Source organism: Andrena cerasifolii, chromosome 2 (assembly GCF_050908995.1).
Source record: "Andrena cerasifolii isolate SP2316 chromosome 2, iyAndCera1_principal, whole genome shotgun sequence".
NCBI lineage: Eukaryota > Metazoa > Arthropoda > Insecta > Hymenoptera > Andrenidae > Andrena > Andrena cerasifolii.
In genome coordinates this window covers 25,264,229-25,290,850 of record NC_135119.1, presented here as the reverse complement: position 1 = coordinate 25,290,850, position 26,622 = coordinate 25,264,229, and the positions used below count along the sequence as shown (strand labels likewise).

At 38.8% G+C, this 26,622-nt stretch overlaps 1 protein-coding gene across 9 annotated transcripts in view; it reads right to left on the bottom strand.

Annotated features, from left to right (window-relative positions):
• LOC143378764 (very long chain fatty acid elongase AAEL008004) overlaps positions 1-26,622 on the bottom strand; it is an 84,716-nt gene that overhangs the window by 18,479 nt on the left and 39,615 nt on the right. For all 9 annotated transcript variants that reach the window (XM_076830720.1, XM_076830723.1, XM_076830728.1 and 6 more), the window contains exon 2: positions 1,745-1,890. In XM_076830720.1, coding sequence (XP_076686835.1) covers positions 1,745-1,802 — 58 coding nt within the window. In that variant the 5' untranslated portion in view covers positions 1,803-1,890. The remainder of the gene's footprint in view (positions 1-1,744; positions 1,891-26,622) is intronic.

The window sequence follows — 26,622 nt, the reverse complement described above, 5'->3', positions numbered from 1 at the left end:
GTTGCGGCTTTTATCGGCGCCCCGGGGGCACCGCGGGTATCTGGAACGCAATTGCGGGAATGTTTGCCGACACGGTGGAAATTTCATTTGAAATTCACGAGCGTGTAGTTGACGGCGGATAAATAAAGCTGTGACAGAAGGCTGGGCAAATACGGAAGGAGCTAGTAGGCGATCGCACCTGGATCAGCTGAAATATTCGAGGACTGCCTGAATTTGCACAACGACCGGAGGCCTTTGTTAACTCTGAGTCACCGGAGCGGCCACCCGCTGACTTCTCGCTGGCATACAAATTATATCAGTAGGAAAATATTTCAGATCCTCCCGAGGAATTAGCCTCGACGAATTGCGGAGTTTGCGGAGCTTCCGACGGTCGGACTTGTTCGCGAGTCGCCGCGGAGCGCAGTTCAGAGTTTCAGGGGGCAGGGCACCGGGGAACGAAAGCAGAAAGACGAGAACGAGGCGGTTTGCTTCCTCCTCTTCTTTAATAAATTCGCGCCTAGTCACCGGCCACTGATCGTCCCTGAGATATGTCTTAATGTTTAAGGATCGCTCACAAGGCTCCCTCGTCGCTCCAGGAAATCGAACCGACATGTACAGGGTGGCCCAAAATTGAGGGGCATACAGGAACCTACAAATTCCGCATGCTTTTTTTAGCTTTCTGGCATTTGAAGCTTCTTTCTCGAGGCATCGGTAATAGAGTGACGTGCATAAGTATTAGGACGAAGTATTGCAAATTTGTTGAAGGACTCTAAGAAATTTTACTTTATTTAGTATTATAAATTAAAAGCAGTAGAGATTATTTAGTACTTAAAATTAAGAACGGTGGAAATTATTTAGTATTTTAAATTAAGAACGGGGAAAAGTATTTAGTGCTTTAAATTAAAAGCAGTGAAGATTATTCAGTTTTTTAAATTGCAATGAAAATTATTCCATCTCTACCAAATATCATAATTTCTACAAATACGAGGGTGATTTGAAAACTTCGCGGCCTAACAGAGAAGTGTATTAAGGGGTTATGCCTAGTCAGGCGGTCGAAAAGAGACGAATATTTGTGAATTTTTTTTGAAGAAGCGGAAGCGTATATGTTTACAGAACTTTTTGCGCTTAAAAGAGCAACATTTAAAGAACATTTGGTAATTTTTTCGTAGAAAAATATTTACGATTATAATAAAATAACAAGCGACATCCAAGAAGCATGGCAATGCTCACCGCAAAACCAAATTTTTAAAAATGCTTCTTGGATGTCGCTTGTTATTTTATTATAAACGTAAATATTTTTCTACGAAAAAATTACCAAATATTCTTTAAATGTTGCTCTTTCAAACGCAAAAAGTTTTGTAAAAATATACGCTTCCGCTTCTTCAAAAAAAATTCACAAATATTCGCCTCTTTTCGGCCGCCTGACTAGGTATAACCCCTTAAGAAACTTTTTTTTCATTATTATTCAAAATTAGCCGCCACGGTCCCGGTTTGATAAAACTTCTCGTCCTGGTCTACGAAATACCCCGTTAAGTCCGCGAAGTTTTCGAATCACCCTCGCGCGTATAACACAAGTTTCCGCGCGTTCAATTTGGCGAATGAAACAACGATAGAACTGGCGAAACAGACAGACGGAAGGCGAGGATGACGCAAATGGATGCATAAAGGCAGCGCGATAGTTATTCACGGGCAATTGTTCCTTTGAATTTAAAGGAACAAAGATGTGAGTCAGTTCGCTGGTTTTTAGGACTCGTTGTACGCTTACCTGCATTTTTGTCGAGTATCTCGTGGAGCCGGTCCACGTACTGCATAACGATCGACATTTTGGCTCCGTTTCTTCTAAGGTCGCCTTCGCGGATCCTCGACGGAATCAAGGGCTTTGATTTTCAGCCAGACCAGATTCAAGGGTTCCTGAAACAAGGAAGATCAACAGGGTCAACGTGGGGCGTGATCAAGCAAAAGGGAAGTCGAGCCTTTGCTTATTTAACATCTCGACTTGCTTCTGTTTATTTTGAAAACAATCCAAGCAAGGCGCTCGCTTTTCTACTCTTTGTGCGAAACTTTCTCGTCGATTCAAGGGAGCTTTCCAATTCGGGATGCTGTTTTTCAGGGCACTTTCAGATTTTTTTTTTGCGGAAACGAAGAGATATTTTCAAATTCCGTTTTTTGCATTTCATTATTTTATGTTCGGGCTATAATTAAAAATTTTTGTGAATGCGAAAGTATGGGTAGTTTTGAAGTGGGGTGTCGTTGAATTCCACTGTACCCGGGCGTTTTAGTCGTCTAAAATTGGGAAATCAAACGTTATTTGATTTTCCGGAACTAGGATTTTTGGTTTATCGTTAAGAACGAGGGAATAGGAACGCTTTAATCAATGCGGTACGATTTTTACCATTTTTCCCGTTCCTGTCCGATAAAAAAGTAGCGTTCGTAAATTTTATAGGAAATACGAAGCTGCCCACTGGTGAACAAATTGTCCTCCCCCGCTGTCGGTAATCTACTACCACTACATGCCCAGAATTTCTATCCCAACCGGTTGAACCTTTCGGCGCCGCGAGTCCATACATGGGTTCGGCGAATGTGATCGACGTGCTCGCTCTTGCTCATACACGCGTACATGCATATGAAGTGAACTGCTATGTAAATAGCTGGAGTTTATAGTCCCCCTTTGCAATAAATGAATAATTTCTATGCGCGGCGCGCGTTCAGCTTTGAAATAGCCAACGACGAAAGCGTTAGAGTGGAGTGGCGTTGGTGGCGGGCAGCGAATGCGTTTGGAAGCGAACGATTAACGTAATGTGAGTTTCCTGAGCCAATCATTTCGAGAGTATCGTTTGCTGTACAGAGGGTGGATTAATAAGAATACGGTGAGTATCTTTTCGAAATTACGGGACTAAGAGAAAAATCCATCGAAAGGTATTGCAGTTGCAAAAAAAAAAAATTGGTCACTCGCGATGGCTCCTTTTGCACCACGAAATTTTTATTGGGGAAATTTCTCTCTTACTTCCACGGTTCTGGAATTGGATTTTTTTTCAAGTTGGAATAAAACTACATACGCTGTACCAGTAAGGCATTAAGAATCCTTGGATTCATTTCCAGATTCGCGAGGAATTTTAGAAATATAGATGCAAATTAAACAATTATATGTTGCCCTTGTTAGGCCGCATGTTGATATACGTTGCGCTTCAGTTATTTGGAGTCCGAAGCATGGTAAATATAGCAGTTTGATTGAAAGGGTCCAACACAAATTTTTGAGCTTTGCCGCTCGTATTCTCGGAAAGCCTCGGTAAACTGTACTGACCATAATCATGGCCCTATTATGGCTCCCTTGAATATCCCTACTCTCGTGGATCGCAGACGTATCGCGGATACGATGTTTTTGTATAATGTCTTAAATGGTCGCATAGACTGTTCTGCGTTAATAACCAGTGTTTCTCTTTAATGCACCGCAGAGGCATTTGCGGTCCAGGCCTCTATTCGTTTCGAGACTACCTCAATATCGTCACTACTCGGTTGACCCCATAAACCGCGCCATGAGTGTGGCTAATCAATATTTTAACGGCATGGACCCTTTTTGTCTCTCTAGAAGTTCGTCCCGGTCTTTGTTATATAGTCGGTCGGATGAAATCTATGGTGAAAAATTAGTTGAATAAGTGCTAGTCATCGTTAGCGCCGTCGTTTATGTATTTTTGTAACTGTTGGGATTTTTTTTGTCCCGTTTGTATTATAATAATAATAATAATAAAGGGTCTAGGAACTGAATTTGGAATAATTCTAAGTAATTTCATGGATCACGGTATGGGTCTCCAGTGACCAGGGCTTGAAACCGTTATTATAAAGATTTCGGTTCTTGAAAGAGTTATGAAGAACCTTTATTCGGAATAACGGTTATAAAGAACTTAAATATCAGACTATATAAGTTATAGTTACGGGTCCTATATAGCTCTATAACTTTTATTTTTTAGGTTCTATATAAGTTACAAAGCGGTTATAGACAAATGGACAATCTGGAGAATCATGTCCCCGTAGAGCAGCGTTTCCCAATTGGTTTTCCGTCGTACCTATAAAGTTAAGAGTTCCGCCATATAAACTTCAGAGTTCAACTAAATAAACTACGAGCCCCGCGGTATAAAGTTTAGAGTTCCGCCATATAAAATTTAGAGTTCCGTGAAAAGTTAGAAAATATAAAGTTTACAGTTCCACGAGAAGTTATCAAATATAAAGTTTAGAGTTCCGCGGTATAATGTTTAAAGTTCCGTGAGAAGTTAGAAAATATAAAGTTTACAGTTCCACGAGAAGTTATCAAATATAAAGTTTAGAGTTCCGCCATATAAAATTTAGAGTTCCGTGAAAAGTTAGAAAATATAAAGTTTAGAGTTCCGTGAAAAGTTAGAAAATATAAAGTTTAGAGTTCCGTGAAAAGTTAGAAAATATAAAGTTTAGAGTTCCGTGAAAAGTTAGAAAATATAAAGTTTACAGTTCCACGAGAAGTTATCAAATATAAAGTTTAGAGTTCCGCGGTATAATGTTTAAAGTTCCGTGAAATGTTAGAAAATATAAAGTTTACAGTTCCACGAGAAGTTATCAAATATAAAGTTTAGAGTTCCGCCATATAAAATTTAGAGTTCCGTGAAAAGTTAGAAAATATAAAATTTAGAGTTCCGTGAAAAGTTAGAAAATATAAAGTTTAGAGTTCCGTGAAAAGTTAGAAAATATAAAGTTTAGAGTTCCGTGAAAAGTTAGAAAATATAAAGTTTACAGTTCCACGAGAAGTTATCAAATATAAAGTTTAGAGTTCCGCGGTATAATATTTAAAGTTCCCTCGCACAAAGTTTACAGTTCCGCCGTGTGAACATTAGAGTTCCGCCATGTAAATTTTATAGTCCCATGAAAAATTATTGTATAATAAAATTGAAAATTCTTTAAAACGACAAACATACGCTCGACTACAAAATTCGAAACGGCGCGGCTTCGTCAGTGCAGTGTACACAGTAAAGAAACTATCCAGGTCGGGGGGTTGCAAATTCCCGTGAGTTTAGAAGGGGGGTTCCGCGTGAAAATTTAATTGGGAAACGGTGTCCCAGAGTTCGAACACACGCGCCAGTTCCGTTTGCAGCGAAGTTCCTTTGTTACGCGAACGAGGGCGTATTACTTAACGCGACCACGTAAAGCTCCAGCAGGCCGTTACATAAATGTGACCGATTCGCCCGGCGATTTTCGGCGTGGACGCCGGCTTAGAAGCGAGGGCCGAAATTCGCCGCGTGCTTTCGCTTACGACACCGAGCAAAAATAATTATTGTTATGGATTACACGCAGCGCGATCGGTCATCGCGCAATTCAACCGGGTCCGACCATGAATCGGCAGTCGGCCTTGAACCACTGCGCCCAGCACGCCCCAGCCATCTCCAATGGCGCTCGAATTTCACCTGCGGCACCGGCCAACTGACGCTATCCGACGAAATCGCCCGAGTGATACGCTCGTTTCAAATTGATAGATCGTTCGCATCTACGATCGACGGGACTGATTCTCGCTGCAGCTGATTGGAGGGTTTGGAGGCTGAGTTTGAGGAGTGGAGTTTTGACCTAGAAGACCCTATTGTGACGTTCAACTTCGAAGAAGAATGTACTCCCAGTTGTAGAGGAATGTGGCAGAACAGTTAATATTTATAGGAATCTACACAGTCTTTGTCATTTTTTTTTTATTCATTATTATTACCCTTGAGCCTGCAATATATAGTTCATAAAGTTAACAAAGAAACAGTGTAAAAGAAATAAAGAAATGACATTAAACTGACCTGGAATTAAACACATATTTTTCCAATTCCCTTCTATACACTTTTCGAATTCCCCTCTATGCATTTTTCTAATTTCCTTCTGTCCACTTTTCTAATTCCCTTCTATCCATTTTTCTAATTCGATTCTACCCAATTTGCTCATTCGCTTCTATATATTTCTCTATTTAATTCCTTCGCGTCCATTTATCTACTTTCCTTCTACCAATTCTTCTAATTCCCTTCCATCCCACGCTACTTTATTATTAACCCTGCTACTGCCTTCGGTTCACTTACGCATCTAACGCAACGTCAGAAACTGAGAAATGCCTGCGCGTATTAGCGAATAAATTCCTTGCACTCTTTTCAAAAATTGAAAGGATGGGTCGAAGAAGACCCGAGAGCCGCGCCAGGATCAAGCGGATATATTTTTAATCCACTTCTATCCAACGCTGCTTGCTTACAAACGACACCGAGCGTGACTAAGGTGAGCGCCGACCAAGGAATTTGATTCGACGCTCCCCGCCTCGCGGAAAATTATATCCTCCGCCGACCATCTGGAGGACGCGGAGGAACTGTGCTGGTATAATTGCTCGCTTCTATGCCGTGGGTGCCAATGATTAATTACGTCCCTGAGACACGGGCCGCGTGTGCGCGCGCGTAGATCCCACCCACCGTGCTCAGCTGGACGGACGGTTTGGTAACCCGTTGAATTTCGCTTTCAATACAACTCGGCCGGCGAGAGAATTCTCGTCAAGGCCAATCGACAACGGACTTGAATGGGCGTCGTCATTTATCATAAGCCTGTACACGGTCGCGGAGTCTGCGAGCCTGATACAAAAACCATCATCTAGGAGGAAAAAGCATTAGGAATTAATAGATCGATCTGAGAGACTCTGGAGGTCTCCCAGAAGGGAACCGCGACTTTAGTCCCTTCTTCGATAGTCTGTCGAGTATAGTGGTCATTTGCTGTGCAGAGTCTTTAATCTTTGAGGTGTCATAGCAGCTTTTCATTAGGACACAGCGGACAGCTGGTTTAGGTACTAGGGATCAGTTAGTAATAAGGGATCTGAATTACCATTTAAAGCCACTTTGGTGATCTCTCATCGACACCTTCCCCTGCCTCATGGTTCCACTTGGAAGCCAGCTAAGCTATGCTGTGCTAAGTTTGAAAAAATTAGCTAGAACCTTAGATGTAATAAAATAATATCCTTATGGAACCGTTTCCACTAAAAGCTAAGCTAAGCTGTGCTAGGGTAAAGGACCCAATTACTGACACCTAACCAATTATTGTCAGCTTAAACTATTTTACTTAAAATAACGAATAAATAAACTATAGTATATATAATCTATAGTACAGATTGTAGGTTGAATTATATAATTATTTTTGTGTATGACTTTACAACGTTTATTTGTTCGTTATTTTAAGTAAAATAGCTTAAGGTGACTGTAATTGGTTAGGTGTCAGTAATTGGGTCCTTTACCCTATATTGTTTTCGGAAGCAAAGCTAGCTCGACGTAGCACGAGGGTCCTTCGTGAGCAGTGTTCCTTCTCGAGAATGCTTTCTCGAGGATTTCTCGAGAAATTCAATAATTGCTTATTTCTTATTTCTCGAGAAATACTAGAATTTCTCGAGAAACTTAAGTCTAGGAAAAATATTATAAATCTCATTTATTTTAGTAAATGAATAAACACATCTACAATTTATAATACATCTTATTAATAACATAAGAACCTATACGAATTCCAATAGAAAATCACAGTACAGAAGATTCGATATAATTAACTGCTGAAGGTGCTCTTAAATTCTTATTTAAAAATTTAGAAAAATTGTATACTGAATTAAGTATCTAATTAGTTTCCTGTGGCTATTAAAGAAGAAATATTGAAAACAGGAGATAAGACTATTGTATCCCGCATAAAATTTTTGCATAATCCAGAATTTCTTCCAAAAGGGTCAAAGACGCATTTTTTCATTTAACAGCCAATATAGATATTTCAAAAACGTCAAAATATAACAATAACAGATTTTGCTACAAAAAAAATAGATTCGCTGACGTTACATTAGACGCATTGCGCTATTTAAAAATAAATTTTAAAATCAAAAAGTAATCTTTCGCTTTGTACAAATTTTGTATTAAATAAATAAATTTACCAATTATATTTAATATCTATTTTTTCATTTACACAAGTATTGTATAAATTAGACAGGAATAATAATTTAGCTAAACTTTTCTTGTGTTTTTGATAAAAATTATCACCATTATTCCAAAAATATAATTTTCGCAATATTTTCTTCAATTTCTCGAGAATTCTCAAGAAATATCATCTCACCTCTGATTTCTCGAGAAACAAAAAACATCGAGAAATCAGGAACACTACTCTTGAGCGATTATCCGGAAATATAGCTACGTCGAGCTAACTCAGCTTCCAAAAAAAAAAACATAGCACACCTTAGCTTAGCTTTCGGTGGAAACGTTTCCATAAGGATGTACCGAAGCTAATCTCTCAAAACTTAAACCCATCGAAGCGAAAGTTTTAAAACTTAGCACAGTTTAGCTTAGCTTCCAAGTGGATCAATTAAAGCTAATTTTTCAAATACTTAGCACAGCATAGCGCAGCTTACATTTACCATTTATTCTTGGCACTTTGCTGCCGAACAAATCCCCAACTTGGGGATACCGCGGGCCACCCAGAAATGCTACTAGGGTAGCTGAACTGTCACGTGGATCCCCGGCCTAATCGCCGAATCGCGACAGCGAGTAAAACTCTCTCGCGACGATACACTTGCCGAAACCTGCTGCTTACGCTTTCAGCGCGCGGCGCGGCGTAGGGTCGCGGGGCCCGATAGGGTACACCGATTTTCGTGCCAAGTGGGAGCCGGCCGGGGCCCATAGAAATCGGCGCGCGGCGGTCGGGATCCGTCTGGGCCGCGATCGCCACCCGTTCGCTTGCAAAACGAAAAGTCGAAAACGCGCCGAGCAAGCGAAATACCCCGGGCGAGTAATGTTGCGAAAACTGTATACATTATAATGGGCCGGGGCGCAGAAAACGGGCCGGCCGGCTCCCGCGGTCGCTCTCCGGCGCGAGGGTTACGCAAGGAGCCCGCCTGCACGCCCGTGCCTGCGTAGAAGCTGTGTGTCTCGGCGCTGGAATCGTCATTAACGATAGGATGGACAAACCACTGACCTCAATACACACGCCGGCCGGCTGAATGTTTCGATTCGACCGGCCGCCGCCGCGACAGCAGACGCGCGCGCCTGCGAATTAATGCAGCCCCGCTGATAATCGCTCATCATTTGCATACGCTCGATGATACTTGACCGATATCCTTGACGGGGATACCCGGGACGGTGGACGCTGGTCGATAACAGGAGAGACTGGTTTCCGCTCGAGAGGCTGCGACGGCGACTAGGGGATTCGGGGGGTTCGCCGAGGGGCGAGCGCGGTGGAGGGAACGAGCTGAATGAGAGACTGCGAAGTGAGTATTTTCTGGGGCTTTTGGGGCGCGAGAAGGAACTTTAAGAGAATCAGAAACTCTTCTCGACTTGCTCGCACTTAACCCTTCGTGGTCACACGGGGTGTACTGTACCGCAGGCAATGTTCACTGTCTTTGTCAATGTTTCTGTAAATTTGTAAACCTTCGTGTTAAGGTTAAAAATTTGCTGAATTTTAACCAAAAAGAATCGCTTCTTTCCATAACTATTTTTTCAACTACAAAATTCATCGTATCAAAATTTATATTTGTAGAGAAAGAATATTAGACAGTGATAGAGCAATTATGACCGAAAGCTTAAAAGATTAAGGGGAGGTTCCGGTCTAAATGTCGATTTTTTTTATTTCATTTTTCGTATGTTCAATCTTTTAGGTATACGTGTTTAAAAGGATTTGTTGAAATTCGTAAAATTCCCGAAGTTATAGGCATTTGAGTAGCGGCAAATGCATGGGCAACAACCATCCACTCCGGCGCTCACGTAAAACTACAAATGCGTTTTTCTCGAAACAGTGTTCTCAAAACGGTGGGCGCTGTATCTCCAAAAATTGTTATCCGATTCGACTGAAACTTTTTTTATTTTGAAGAATATACTTCTGGCTAGGGGGGGACTAGAAAAAATTACAAAAAATTAAAAATTTATAATTTTCAAAGGCGTTAAAAGCACGAAAAGTACAGGGAAAAGTGATTTCAAACTTGAAGTGTCGTTATTTTCTAAAAAATGTAATTTTGTAATTTTTTCTAGTCCCTCCCCTAGACAGAAGAATAATCTTCAAAATAAAAAAGGTTTCAGTCGAATCGGATAATAACTTTTGGAGATACAGCACCCACCGATTTGGATCAATTTTTTGACGCCTTGACTTTAACGACTCCCCAAGGCTGTCTGCAACGATTAATTATAAAACAAAAAATATATTTCTATAACTTAAGATATCCTTAATACATTGCAAAAAGTCCCATTAAATTATATACAGTAGTTTTCCTTTAATTAATTCCTAAAGATCACCTATTTTTTTTAGCTCTAGACCAGAATCTCCCCTTAAGAGATACGAAAATGGTAACTCAAGAATGGCGCCGGGGTGCAGTGGGTGTTCTTTCGACCGCTACTCTACGCTCGTGAAATTCGGTATCATTTGCGACAGATCACTTTGTGGACGTTCAAGAAGCTGTAGTCGCCTAGCAAGTTTATACCTCGAGATTTAAGGATTGGCGACTGCTACCCAAGATCTCTTCCTTCTCGAACCGCAGTCGCTGGGGCTCCAGCATTTGTATGTAGCGCACCGCGGCGCGCACTCCAGGGAATATTGAAAATGCCCCGCGATGGGTGTGCTCGAGACGATAAGATCGACTGAGATCCCTACCATCGACGTCTATCTGACGTGATATATGATTTCGCACACTGGAGAAGCAGCCACGTAACGCACAGGTACATAGTAAAAATGAAAGTGACTGCATCTGGGTAGCTGAGGCCACGGCGCCTTGGATGGGGACCAAGAGATGCAGCAGTCGAGGAGTGCGATAAATCTCGGAGTAATACAGCAGAACCTTCGCGGATCACAGTTCCTGTAGTCCCTGTCGCCTGCCGCCTGTTCTACTGTAATAATAGTCCTCAGCTTTGGGTACACTTGATATTTCATCGACGTCTGTTTGAACAAAGCTGCTCCGAACGAATTTAACCTGCTGATCGACACGAGCACGGCGATAACGTTGCAAAATAATTGCACAACCACGCGTGACCTGTCATAATAGACTGCTAATTGCTGGGAGATGTTAAACTCCCTCAAGGTCGCGAGCCATAGATAAGCGAAACTCAGTATCGCCTGAAACTTAACCGTGTAAGTATCTATGCCTTGAAATTTGGATAAAGAACTCGAAGCGAATTAGAAGCAGCCTATTTTTGCAAGAATTTGAAATTTCGAGGATATAGAGTCGGAGTGCAAGCATCGAAGATTTATTTAGGGCACTTTAGCTGCACAAATTATTCTGGATGAATTCGAGGAGCGCGTTTCAATTAAGGGGTCATGCTCAGTCAGGAGGCCGAAAAAGGGTGGTCTTTGGAAATTTTTTACTCAAAAGCTATAACACATTTCTCAAAAAATCTTTTTTCCTTTTAAGCATCGCATCTAGTACCGTGCATCGTAATTTTTTCATCTAAAATAAAAAATTCAAAAGAATTTACTTATTATATTATCTGGTATTTGAACGAAGATTTTTTTTATCCGATGCTTAGTTTTCTTGTAATTGACGAAAATCAAGCAGGATTTGTGATAAAAATTGAAAGTTTTACTTTAAACATCAGCCATTTTTACCCAAACCAATATTTCGAAAAATCCTTCGTTCAAGTACTAGATAATATAATATAATAAGTAAATTTTTTAAATTTTTTGTTACCGCAGAAGCCTTTATTTTTAGAGAACCTTCGAATGATGGACAATAACTTAGTTATTGCTAAATATTTTTAAATAAAAAAATTACGATGCACGGTACTAGATGCAATCCTTAAAAGCAAAAAAGATTTTTTGAGAAATGTGTTATAGCTTTTGAGTAAAAAATTTCCAAAGACCACCCGTTTTTCGGCCTCCTGACTGAGCATGACCCCTTAATGGGATCGGGGATTATTGATCGACTGAAATCGATGGTTTCTTTTCGGCTCGATTGCTTAGATACCAAATAATCACCATACCGACACTTTTCACAGTGTTTTATGCCCGCTTTTACCAGGTAGGTATTTAAAAAAAAAATTGGCAGAATGTTGAAAATTATTTAAGTTATTTGACGCCAAATATGGTCCCGCGATGGTGAACCAATTATCTAAAACTAAAATATTTTGAGGCGAATAATTTCTCCACTAAAACCTACGAGTGGAACTCTGCTGGCGGATTTAAATATAAATTGTGAAAGTTACACAAGAAACAATTTTTTCCCCACAGTTTTACGGAAAAATATCGACTTTAATCAGCTGTAAAATGTTTCACAAACATCCAATGTTGATGCGGAAGTTACAGACGATAGAGAATGGAATTCTACAGCTCCGGTTAAAGTTCCAAGTGAAAATATACATTCGTTCAAGATAAACGGCTCCAAAGTGAAGTCTCTTACGCCAATACCGCTCTGCGAGGCCGTTTCTCGACGGCTCGCAATTACGTTCAGTGCTATAAATTCCGGAATTACTCGAATTTCTTATGCAACAGTGTTGTAAATATTCACAAAAGATGACACTCTCAGTATTAATAATAAAAAAATCGATTCTTCGAGATTTCAATAGTCCTGTACCTCTTTAACGGGTTACGTCACCCTGAGACGCTCAAAATGGCCCCAAATTAAACGAATTTTTATTGTGACACTATGAGGTTGAAATTCATTTGTATACTTCTTATGTTTAGGCCATGTATTAATGGATATAATGTATAAATATTACAGAGAAATATTAAAAAATAGCTCAACTATGTGTTGTCCTTCAGAATTACTTTTTTTCAAATTGGCTAGCAGCATAACTTGAACAATTTTTATTCGATTCATTTGAAATTTTAATAGTATACAATAGATTATCTCCAGAAGTACTGATTTTACGATTCATTAAAAACTTCTTGTGCGACAGGCAATTTTAGACACAATTTTAGGGAAATTTTTCGGCTAAAACTGTCCACCATTTTCACAAAAATCAATATTTTGACAAATCGCTATGTACTTCCGTAGTAAATGTCATGTAAATATTGAAAATGTTCGGTTTCTTATCCTACGTCAAAATATACAGGACTTCTACTGTCAGTCGTGGAGAGTGTCTTTCCAAAAACTGCAAGAATGCAAGAGCACCAGCAATGCTATTTTGTTAAAAAAAGTAGCACTCACAATTTTTTTTATATACCATAAGGCACGTAGAATAAAGCCAAAAAAAGTTTTAAAAAAGTTTTTTCCCTTATTTTCTAAATTCTCGTGCCAAAAATTCTGAAACTTAACGCGGCCTAGCCCCTTTTTTAATTTAATTTCCCTCGAAAACAGAATATCTACGTTACAGGAGCTTTCAGAAGTTTCTCGCCGCCTTCACTGTACCAGTTGCGTTACTAGTTCTCAGGATACCTTATCTGGGATCCGAGTTTATTGGCTCCAACCCGCCTACTTTTCCACGTCATTTTCCTCGAAGACTAGATTGCCCCGTCGCAACAGCTTCCAGGTGCAAAGCTTCAAGCCCCTCGCTACTTTTACCGCTCGGCTTGTAGCCGGTTACTGTTTCTCGTGATAGCTTATCCGCGATCGGAACTGCTTCGCCCCGCTATCGTGCAAGATATCAATCAGCGTTATGAAAGCTTGAAGAAGCCTGTGATGGAACGTTGCCGGCTCGCCGCTCGGAATCGATAGGCGAATCTGCTCGGCGGGGTAACGAAATTCTCAATAATTCAAGCGAATTGTTGTCGGGTCACGAACGGGCACGGTCACGTCCTGCTCATTAGCGGAAACCGAATCGGACCGCGACGATTATAGAGGGTGCGACCTTTGGGAACATTCGGCCCAAGTGGCGACCTGTGTCGCGCAAAAGAATGGTGTTTGAAATTCGAATGAGAAACAGGGTGGCATAGGGCGGAATTAAAGTGACATTTCTTTGGGACGATTTTCCATTCGCCCATGGCGGGCGGTGACCTTTTCTTGTAACATTATTTTATGCGATCGCGTATGAAGATTACTGTGTCACTGTCTGTCGTGGATCAATGTAATGGTATAGTATAAAGTTTGACGACTTGGAGGGCCATTTTGCAAAAGCTTATGCTACTTAGAGTGTCGATTTGTCGCATAACAAAATTGCACACCGTTCGAACGTTTTAATATCTAAGAAGTTACTGCACAGCTTTTGCTCTGTGATGGCTGTCACAGGTAATTCAATTTTCAGAGAATTATTATTATTATTATTATTATTATTATTATTATTATTATTATTATTATTATTATTATTATTATTATTATTATTATTATTATTATTATTATTATTATTATTATTATTATTATTATTATTATTATTATTATTATTATTATTATTATTATTATTATTATTATTATTATTATTATTATTATTATTATTATTATTATTATTATTATTATTATTATTATTATTATTATTATTATTATTATTATTATTATTATTATTATTATTATTATTATTATTATTATTATTATTATTATTATTATTATTATTATTATTATTATTATTAATGGGAAACCCTTTAGTGTACAGAGATACAAAATTATTACCATTACTACATAGAAAGATAAAAATAAGAGAAAGAAATAAAAAATATATATATAAAATAATAACAAAATAAAATAAAATAATATAAAATAAAATAAAATGAAAAAGATAAATTAAGATGAGATAATAATAGATAACAAAAACATAACATAACAAACTTTTTAAATACTACTAATAGTATTAGTAGTATTAAAAATACTATTAGTAGTATTTAAAAAGTTTATGTTATGTTATGTTTTTGTTATCTATTATTATCTCATCTTAATTTATCTTTGTTATTTTATACATATAACAGTCCGCCTGTTTATGCCTAATCACGGAGCAAGAGAAAATTTGTTTTCTTTTTTTTTTTGTTACGATAGAAGATGCCTTAATAAATGCGTACGGATTCTTCCTCGTTTCAAGGAATTTCAAGGGGTATTCTATTTTAAAACGCACTCTTCACACAATTTTGGGCATTTTTTTTATACAGCACCTATACGATTGTTTTCGTCAAACTTTGGTTCATATATTTATCCATGTTTCAGTAACGTTTACAATTTTTTTAGAGAGAAACAATTGAAATTTGTGGGAGTTCAAACGTTTCAACGCACTCGCTATAAAAGAAAGTCTTCCCATGGTTGCCGTAATTTCGGCTAGCCTGTTTATTTGAAATAAAAAAGCCAAAGTGATTCTTAATTAGGACGAGTTTGGCTATAGTTGATACCAAAATAAGGGGGAAAAAATCGACTATTAAAAAAATAGCCTCACTTTGAAGTTTGACTATCGATTTTTTCCTGTTTTTCGCACCTTCCGCGGACTAAAAACTCAGAAGAAACATTATTATGAATTAATTTTGCTGCGGATGATAACGATACGTGCACTGAAGCTGCACGAAAATCTGGAATCAATCCGTCAAGACTTAATATATTACGGCAATATTTAGAAAAACCTTTTTTAATTTTAAGAGTTCAAATATAGGGCTTTACACATGCATTTTTGAAACAATATTTTTCAACAAATTTAAAAAAAAAATACATTTTTTTGCTGTCTAAAGTAGAATACCCCCTTAAAATCTTCGAGTGCCGTGCTTCGACGATTCTGTGCAAGAGGAGCTGCACCGTTTTGCGAGAGGTGCCAATGTCTACGGCCGAGTCAGGTTTCCGCGACGAAAGCTCGCGAATTCGAGCTTCTCGGAAGCACCCAAGACTGCTATGAGATCACTGCTCGTGCATCCCAGTGACACAATCGGTATTTATACCGGCCAAGCGATCCCACGACACGGCCAACGCATAATTACCTCGAATATGGGATCACTAGTGACTTCTGAATGACGAATCACCTTACAATCGATTTTTTTTTATCACTGGTCCTCGAAAATTCGAGTGCCAGCCTCGAGTACCTAATCGAGATTCTTCAATCAGTCACAACAACGGTGTTTGAGCAGAACATCAAGTGCAGTCGATGGAAATTAATGGCGAATCTAAACCTCTGCAATATAAATTGCTGTGTCAGCAAACCTCATCGAAAAAAAATTTCTTGGACCTTCTATCCCACCTTTCAGCTTTTCCTCTAAAAGACCTTGAAAGACCGCGAGTTTTGTTTTAATTCGGTTGAAACTAATTTTATTTTAATTCGATGTTAACCCTTAACTGGTATACTGTTTTTGGCAAACGTGACTGGTATACTGGGGTCGTGGCAGACCCCAAATAAAAAAGGACACAGAAATTTGTAAAATCGACACTAGAGAAACCACTATGAATATTTTCATCTTAGGTAATGTGTAAAATAATAGAAGCGTAGAAAGTTAAAATATTATTATAAAATTAATTAGAAATTCAGTTTACCAACTTAGACAACCGAAAATTGTACATCGAACTTTGGGTGCTTGGGGTCACGAGCGACCCCAGGATACCAGTTAAGGGTTAACACTAAACGTACCGGCACTTTATATATAGGTACTTATTCCTACCGGTCAAGCGACTGGTAAGGAAATAATTTAAAAGTTAAATGGACGAAAGAAACAAAAGTTAAGGGGGTATTCTACCCAAAAATTCTATTTTTTTTTATTTGATTTTCAAATATTTTAGGGTTTCGAAAATATGTCTCTAAAATATTAAGGGGAAATTCGAAAAACTCCCAGAGTTATAGGGGCTTAAGGCCCCAGAGTGGCTGGCAGTCGTTCCTTCGACCCTTGTATCTAAAGAGGCTATGACTGCCAGCAGAGAAAAGAGAGTTGCCCAACATGATTTTTTTAAGCTCAGGAAGGTTTCCTCTACGGTCCTGGTATACCAGATTAGGGATAAGTTGCAGAAATTAGTTGTTATCTACCGCAACTTCGAAAAACTTTAAACGCGTTTTTCTCGAAACAATTTTTTTAGATCGGGCGCACATTTTTCTCAAAAACTACTGGACCGATTGAGCTAAAATTTGACATACATTCAAAGTGAATGTGTACCTATAGCCGGAACTAGAATTATATCAATAGTTTTAATACAACCTCCCCCACACCTTGTTTTAGCTCAAGAAGAGTTGAAAAAATCAAATATAAATTTTTAAACAGCTGCGATTTTGGTAACAATGTCCGGACTTGGTTACATCTAATTCAGGCGATGACTACACTCGTATAGATTAAAAAAATCTTTGGTACTTTCGTTTCAGATGACTAGGACAGCCGCAATTCGTGCGCCCGATGGGGCCGGTTTTTCATGACATGACCTGCGCTTCGGCGTGTAACTTGGACAAATTTCAATATAACGCATTCCAAAAATTTGTGTTGATAGTTCAAACACTACTAAATAAGTGTGCAAAACCTCTGCCCTGTAGGTGCGATAGGTTTTCCAGAATTAATTTCCAAATATCACCTTCAAAAACGAGTGTCTAGACTAGAATACACCCTTAATGTAAAATTTTGAATCGAATTACAAAGCCGGTAATTTGATTCCAGTTCGCTGCAGGTTAATTTGGGCCTAGTTACACAGAAAGCTACCAACCCTCAAAATGCAAAAAATTCTTGCATTTGATCTTTACTTTGCAAAAATTAGCAATCCATAGAACAACTCTTACGTCACACAATTATTAGAACAAAAGCTGCAGATTTATTAAAATACTATTAATCACACCACTCACTATTAAATACCCCATTAAAAAACCTTGCAAAACAATAACAAGAAATAAAATACACCCAATAGAAGTAAAGCTATTTTTCTTTAACAATTAAAATCTTGAAATAAAACTCAGTTTCAGATCACCGAGGGTTGGTAGCTTTCTGCACAACTAGGTCCATTTGCCGGTCCTACTAGGATGCTACTTAATCAAATTTCCATCACACTTTCTAATCGAATTTCGTTGCCAGTACTCCTAGTTCCCCGCAGCTTTATCTTCGGAGCTGCTTTTAAACATGTTTCTATCAGAGGCGCGGAGGAGCCTGAGAGTTCGGAGCAGCTGGATATTGCGAGAGTTCGTGGCTGCAGCACGCGCATCTTTATTTAACTCGACATGCACCCAGCGGAGTCTATTCGCGCCCCGACGCGTCTAAATATACTGTCACTCGCTAGGAGCTTAACGAATCGCGGGGAAGATTATTGAAATTAAGCGTGGCCGCTGTGTAGAAACCGTGGGTGGCTGTAATTCGACGCGCACACGGGGCCGCGCGCGCGCATAATTGGCGTTATACAATATCGCAGCGTTAATAACGGGGAACAACGTTATTATGAACTGCTGCGGCACGCCGGCCGCGAATAAGTACAATTTACAAAAATGACAGTGCAGGCACCGGGAAAACAAATCCACTTTGTCGCGAGCCTTAAATGGCCGCATTAGCCATTCGAGTTTCTCCTTCGATCTATGTACCTCTAAAAATTGGCAAGGTAACATAACGAGCGACAGTTTTTCCCCGGATTCTTTGGAAACCCGTTGGAACAGTACTACCAGGATACCGAGCGGCGTAGTGTCTCGGGTATTTTATTGTCCAGTGCTATTAACCCCGTGGTAAGTTTGAACGTGCCTTCTGCAGTGTGTTTGTTTTCGGCTTGGCTTCGTATTTTATTTTATTGCATTTATTAGTATTTTTATTCTTTTTATATTATTAGTATTTTGTTATTATTCTCAGGCTTAGGCATATTAGTATTTATATTCTTTTTTTATTATTATTCGTATTTTGTTATTATTCTCAGGGTTTAGACTTATTAGTATTTATATTCTTCTTCTATTATTATTATTTTGATATTATTCTCAACTGACTTATTAGTATTATATTCATTTTCTATTATTATTAGTATTTTGTTATTATTCTCAGGCTTAGGCATATTAGTATTTATATTCTTTTTTATTATTATTCGTATTTTGTTATTATTCTCAGAGTTTAGACTTATTAGTATTTATATTCTCCTTCTATTTTTATTATTTTGATATTATTCTCAACTGACTTATTAGTATTATATTCATTTTCTATTATTATTAGTATTTTGTTATTATTCTCAGGCTTAGGCATATTAGTATTTATATTCTTTTTGTTATTATTATTCGTATTTTGTTATTATTCTCAGGGTTTAGACTTATTAGTATTTATATTCTCCTTCTATTTTTATTATTTTGATATTATTCTCAACTGACTTATTAGTATTATATTCATTTTCTATTATTATTAGTATTTTGTTATTATTCTCAGGATTAAGAACAGCAAATTGCTGAATCTCACCTATCAGGGGAAGTTCCTCTAGTGCCTTAAGCTGAAGATTTTCCTTAAGTAAGAAGAGAGAAATAATATTAAAATAGTCTCCTGGGCTGTGCACGCGCTACTGCGACGTGTCGAAACCTAATTGCTGTTTTTTCTATCCCCTCTACCATATACGCGTAATAACGGCTCGATAGCGTTTCAAATGTCACCGATAAAGCTAATGCTCGGCATTAGGTGCCGTTCGGCGTTAAAGGGTTAAGCCACCTTGAGCGAAGCAAATTTATTTCATCATCCCTCAAAACAATTGCCGAAGATGACTTTGCTTCGTCCAAGGTGGCCTAACCCCTTAAGGTAACTCCCCCTGGCATCTCTTCGTGGAAATTCGCTGGTATTACTTTAGCATGGTTAACTTTTGTTAATTTTATGCTGATGCGAATGTAATAAAGACGTATTATTATTATAATAATTCTTTATTGCACAGCAGACTTTAAAATAGAAAACATAAAAAAAGTGAGAAAGAGAAAGAGGAAAAAGAAAAAGATTAGTTTGATTTGAATAGCACATATAACACTAGAGGAGTGCAAAAGGCGAGGCACAGCAGTCAGCTGTTATTAACCTTACCATTTAAGGGGAGGTTGCGGTCTAAATATCGATTTCTTTTTATTTCATTTATCGAAAGTTCAATCTTTTAGGTATACGGGTTTAAAAGGATTTGTTGAAATTCGTAAAATTCCCGAAGTTATAGGCATTTGAGTAGCGGCAATTTTTCTCGAAACAGTGTTCTCAAAACGGTGGGACCTGTATCTTCAAAAATTGTTATCCGATTCGACTCAAACTTTTTTTATTTTGAAGATTATTCTTTTGGCTAGGGGGGGGGGCTAGAAAAAATTACAAAAAATTAAAGATTTATAATTTTCAAAGGCGTTGAAAGGACGAAAAATACAGGGAAAAGTGATTTCACACTTGAAGTGTCGTTATTTTCTAAAAAAAATGTCATTTTTGTAATTTTATCCAGTCCCTCCCTTAGACAGAAGAATAATCTTCAAAATAAAAAAGGTTTCAGTCGAATCGGATAATAACTTTTGGAGATACAGCACCCACCGATTTTGATCAATTTTTTGACGCCTTGACTTTAACGACTCCCCAAGGCTGTCTGCAATGATTAATTATAAAACAAAAAATATATTTCTATAATTTAAGACATCCTTAATACAATGCAAGAAGTCCCATCAAATTATATACAGTAGTTTTCCTTTAATTAATTCCTAAATATCACCTATTTTTTTTAGCTCTAGACCGGAACCTACCCTTAAAGCTACTTGAAACTAAAGCTAACACAATAGAGCACACAAAAATTAAAAGCAGACGGCCAAATAACATAATCAAAAGTAAGAACTAACATCATACGCGTGTAGTTGGAAAATGACAAAACTAAAACTTAATAATTAATTGTTAATGCTGATTAGCAAAACATACTGTCGCTGCATGCTTGAAGGATGCGAAAGAGGTTACAGAGCGAATTTCCTATGGTAGGGAGTTAAAGTAAAAGGCGGAACAGTAGGAAAATGATCCGTAAAATTTAGTGGAGTGACAGGAAGGAAATTATCATTATTATTATCATTAAGTATAATTGCGAAAGAATCAAAGGAGCTACAACCGAAACGGTGCAATTCCTTCCCCCTCCCTCGACTTACATTAACCTTGAATCATCTGTGCCCCAGAATTCGAAAGCGAGAGTCTCCAGATGGGACGCATTGATTGAAATTTCCAAAGATATCTCCATGCCCATCTCGCGCAGGATAATCGGTAAGCAGGAGGATCAAACTTCAAGCCTAACGAGTCTCCACTTCCCAGCCACCCTGGCCACCAAGATCACAGAATTCCGCACGAAGATCGGTAACGGAGAGGCCCGATCGACCTCGCCGATCGGTATGGGCTAGATCGCTCGGCGCCGAGGCGGGAAAGTCGGTTGAAGTAGCGCTCGCGCGCCTCGCTGCCGCTGTCACGAAAGTGCAAGTGTAACTATTACCGGGCAACGCAACAACCTGATCTTAAGTAATACTCGGGGGCAGAGGGAGAAAGGCTGCGCTCGACCTGCCTTGAGCAACGCAGAACGAACCCGCGGAGAGATGCTAGAAAAACACCGATCGGCGAAGGGAGGATAGTGAAGAGGGGATGGAGAGAGAGAGAGAGAGAGGGAGAGAGACAAGAGAGACAAGAGTGGCAGGCACGGTAAAATAGAGAAAGGAACGAGTACGCGCATGCCACCTTGTTGACACTCGGCACTCGCGAGAAATTGCGGCCGCGTACTCGCGAAGAAAAGTGGAGGCCGTCGACGCGCTCTTTCCAGCACGGCTTTATCGCCTATCTCGTCAGCGCCACGCTTGGCTTCGATTACGTCACTGTTTTTTTCCAGCGAAAGGCCCCGCGATTGTCAACGCAGCGGCCACGCGAGACTGCGCGTCTGTGGGCCCTTTTGTCCGTCAGCGCGGCTGACAGTGACACTTCGGTACACGTATAGTGCCTAGCCGAGATATAGTGACTTATGTGTGAAGTCCCTCAGCGGGGCCTTAGCCGACACCCTGCTGGTTACTGGCCGCTAAACATGCCCTCCTACTACCTCTTGCAGGACTGTATTTAGAGAAGACCAGGACAAAACCGGGGCCCTGACAGAAAATAAAACAGAAATTCAAGATACGCTTTATCATTATTAAAAGACGTCAATTAAGCTTTGCTACTGGATATTAAAAATTTTAGTAATATTAAACCGTCTTCAGTTTCTGTTTTATTTTCTGTTAGGGCCCCAGTTTTGTCAGGTCTGCTGTAAATACAGTCCTGCGAGAGGTTGTAGGGGAGCACGTTTAGCAGCCAGTACCCAGCAGGGTGGGACCCCGCTGAGGGGCTTCGCACCTAAGTCACTATATCTCGGATAGGCACTATACACAGTCTTCGATCATACATTATATACTTACGTCACGGCTCCAGATAACTGCCTTGACGCAAAGATAAAATCATCTACGTGCCCCGGCACATGTGGGCAAAGTTACGATGGAACTACCAGCGATGTATAAATATTTACGAAAGTGTCATTTAATTTAATCATTGTCTTTGCAACTCTTTGAACAACATGTTCGCAGCATTGTTAATGATTATTCGAAAATTCGCGAGTGACGTTGCCTTTCCCCCGTTATCTTTGCTTCGCTTTGACTATAAGCACAGTATGTATGGTCTAAGGGTACAGTAGCTGGAAAAGATACAGGCGAGGTCGTAGATCGAACCGCCCAGCCGCGGCAGCGAAGAATGTAGCGAATCTAATTGAGACTTCGAGTGGTTATTTCTTCATATTTCTTCGTACTTCTGTATGAATATGTTTAGTTTAACGGTTCATTGATTTTACAATCTATATACTTTGCAATTACTATACCTCTCCCTTTATTAGCCTTGAGGAGATTCCTTTCGTTAATTAAACGCAGCACTCAGAAGTGGAACTGATCAACTCGATTCTGTGGGTGTAAGTGGCGCACTCGGGATTTAATCCTGGGGGAGCCGAGTTGAGGGGAGAAGAATATGTTTAATGCAATTCAATAAAATTCACGAGGCAACTATAAAAATTTATTTGAATAATAAAATCCAGTCTTCTTTTCATTTTACAAAGCTGTCGAATTACTTCAGTCGTGGCTACACTAATCCTCTTTTCCCTATTTCTTTCGGGGGTGCCAGGGCTGTTTTCCTTTTATTTGTCGGAGGAGTAGGAGCCGCGCAACACTAATGCTTCGATAGAAGATCGTGCGGTGAACCTCGAAAGTCGAACGCTCGAGGAAACGTTAACATAAGTGGGTTTTACCATTTACCATATTTGCCTGTAAGAGGATATTTAATGAAAAGTGGATGATGTGATTCTCGTATGTTTGGAAGGCCCACGAGAAACCTAAAACTGCTTCGGATTACTTTCCCAGCGGGAGAATGTATGGATATAACACCACTGCCGTTGCTTTCCGTTTTTATTACAGCATCGTATGAAATTGAGAAGAATGGTGGTCCTCGGATTACAAAACTTCCTAGCTGCGATTCGCGCTAATGCGCTGACACCGGAGGAAATAGAAAAGGAAAGGAAAGTACGTACGTACATATAGAGAAATGCCTCGTTACGGAATAATCATCGAATCACACTTTGCGACTATTTGACTTCCTGTGTAGAAATTCTCCAACGCATTTCACGGAAGCTAAGTTTCATTTGCCTTAACTCTATTAAAATTCACCGGACACATCGAACCATTCATTAACCCCCGGTTGTCACTCTGAATAAAAATGGCCCCTGATTTAACTTTGAGGTAAAATATATATATTTTAGGCGTCATTGAAAATGGCACTACTGTTTAAACATGATACTAGGTAGGTACTTTAAATGTTAATTTTCAACGATGAACATATATTCTCGCCTTTTGAACTTCTACTTTTACATGTATTTAGTGTTCCTGATTTCTCGATGTTTTTTGTTTCCCGAGAAATCAGAAATGAGATCGTATTTCTTGAGAATTCTCGAGAGTCCTCGAGAAATTGAAAAAAATGTGGCAAAAATTATATTTTTCGAATAATGTTGATTATACTTATCAAAAACACAAGAAAACTTTAACTAAATGATTATTCCTGTCTAATTTATACAAAACTTGTGTAAATGAAAAAATAGATATTAAATATAATTGGTAACTTTATTTATTTAATACAAAATTTGTACAAAGCGAAACATTACTTTTTGGTTTTAAAATTTATTTTTAAGCAGCGCAATGCGTCCTCCAGAAATTCTAGTATTACTCGAGAAATAAGAAATAAGCAATTATAAAATTTCTCGAGAAAGCATTCTCGAGAAGAAACACTACATGTATTATATAAATTCTAACTCCTCTAGTTTTCTTCACTTTGTTCTCTTATATGTATTTATATTTTTATTTTTTATTTTTTAAGCGATTAACTAGTAATACATTCATTTACGAAAATAAATGAGATTTATAATATTTTTCCTAGACTTAAGTTTCTCGAGAAATTCTAGTATTTCTCGAGAAATAAGAAATAAGCAATTATAAAATTTCTCGAGAATGAACCCTACATGTATTATATAAATTCTAACTCCTCTATTTTTCTTCACTTTGTTCTCTTATACGTATTTATATTTTTTATCTTCCTCTTACTTTCGCAATGTCTACTGTGCAGTAAAGAATTATTATTGCCCTACAACGTTCAAACTTTACCTCAGAACTTTTACGACTTCATTTAACAGATATTTTTTTAAACAGCAGCTAATTGAAAAATGGACTCAGTGTGACAATTGCGTCCAAAAAAAAAATACGCGTGACAACCTATTCGGTGTTAAATATCCAACAACCGCTCAATGGCAGTTCAAGTTTCTTTCACACCACTGCAGTTTTGGGCAAGCCCACGGTGCCGTTCCCTCTTTCGACGTGGCTTTGGAAACGCGTGTCGCGGTGCGTAACCAGCGACGCTACGTGAAATCGGCGAAGTAGACCGTGTCGAGGTCAGCGTAGTTTCTGTATTCAGTACGTTAATTAAATACGTAATTTTGTCGCACGCAGAAAGAAAAAGTACGATCGTTGCCAATGCTCGGTGATGTCCCGCCCGGCGACCGCCGATATAAACCGGTCAAATGCGAAACGGCCGGTCGATATCGCGCGATAAATCGCGGCATATGTCGGATAGAGGTAATCTAGTCTAGTAGTGGATCACATGGATTTACGTGGACGATGGAAAAGAAACGGTCCTATGGGGCGCGAAGCAAAACGGTAGTCGGATCTCCTCGTTGGTTCTTGCGAAATCTACCTTCTAGCCGCTATTGCAAAACAGATCAGCGACGTTTATTGCGAGCCGCGTGATTTGCCGCCGATCTTCGCGCATAAATTCGGATTATAGTAACCCTTGACGGCGATTAATGTCCCTATTCGCTGAGTCGGTCCATGGAATTCACCCAACACGAGGATATAAAGTTACTGAAATTATTAAAATCCTGTCGATCTAAAACTAATCGCCACAACATACTAAAATAAAAAATATCCCACCTTGTCCATTTCATTTTCCTGGTCATTAAATTTTCCCACTTCCTTCCTCTTTCTACATTCATAAATACAGTGTTACAAATAGTAAGCACAATCCTGTTACCCTTTGGTTACCCGCACATTATTTTTTAATGTGGTTACCCGCGCGTTGTATTTTTTACTTCGCGATTTTATTGTGTCTATTTGATATTTTCACCTGTTTGTTTTATTTGGTATTCTGATTATTTTTCAGTTAAGAATATAACTTTCCTTGAAAAATAATTCTATATTTGCCCTTCGTGGTCACACCTTCTTATAATCAGAAATTTATCACATGGGATTCACCGCACCCCAGGGTCATCTTTCAGTTAGCAGTTTTGTATTTTTTAAACTTTTAACTGTTCAGTGATAATTGTACATTCGTATTACTCATACAATCACGCTCTAATAGTCTTTTTCTAAAAATTTTGATATGAAATTAGCAGTTTAATAGTTCTGGAAAAAAGACTTTGTTAAAATTCACCAAATTTTAAAATTTTAATAGTAACCCTTTGTGGTCACACCTTCTTAAAATCACAAATTGGTCACACGGGGTTCGCTGTACCCCAGCGTAATTTTTTGAGTTACCATTTTCGTATTTTGCATCTTTTAACTTTTCAGTGATAATTGTACATACTTATACAGTCATGGTCCAATAGTCTTTTTCTAGAAATGTAAATTTTGATATGATCAAATTTGTAGTCGAAAATGAGCGATTTTTCACGGTTGTGAGAAAAAATGATTTTTGAATTTTCCTTTTATTTTTTGGGGGGATAAATCCCATTTGGAAGACGCAGCGGCGCGACATTTCAACTCGAAAATTTCTCTTGGGGTGCGATACACCCCGTGTGGCCACGAAGGGTTAAGGTTTAAAAATTTACAGAAATATTGGCAACGAAGAAAAAATTGCCTGGAGTGCGATACTAATATGCATTTGTCTTTAAAAAAGAAAAAAGATGGAACAGTATTATTTCATTCACTTCCATTGCTCTGATGACACCTTTCGCACAACAGTTCCACTTTGAACTATATTTTGCCAATAAACTATTACCCGACCGTTGCACTTCCTACGAAATAACAACTGTTTCCCTTCAACGCCTGTGCATCCGAACTGAAAAACTGGAGTAAAAGAGACGGCGATTTTTCATAAAGTGCAAAAGCCACAGCCAGAGGATTAGAAAATTGTTCAAAACCGCTTGGTCGCTGAGGCACAACAAAGTTCACAACAGTTATCCAGCTTGCAACAGCGCGAGTAACGAAAGGTTAATTCCGTTTCAAAGTAAAATTGAAACCCCATAAAATCCAAACCTTCACCTCTGAACCTTGTTCGCGGTACGTTCACTCCCATCGCTACTCGCACCGAGCCGCAAGAACGCGAGTCAGCACGTGTAACGAAGTA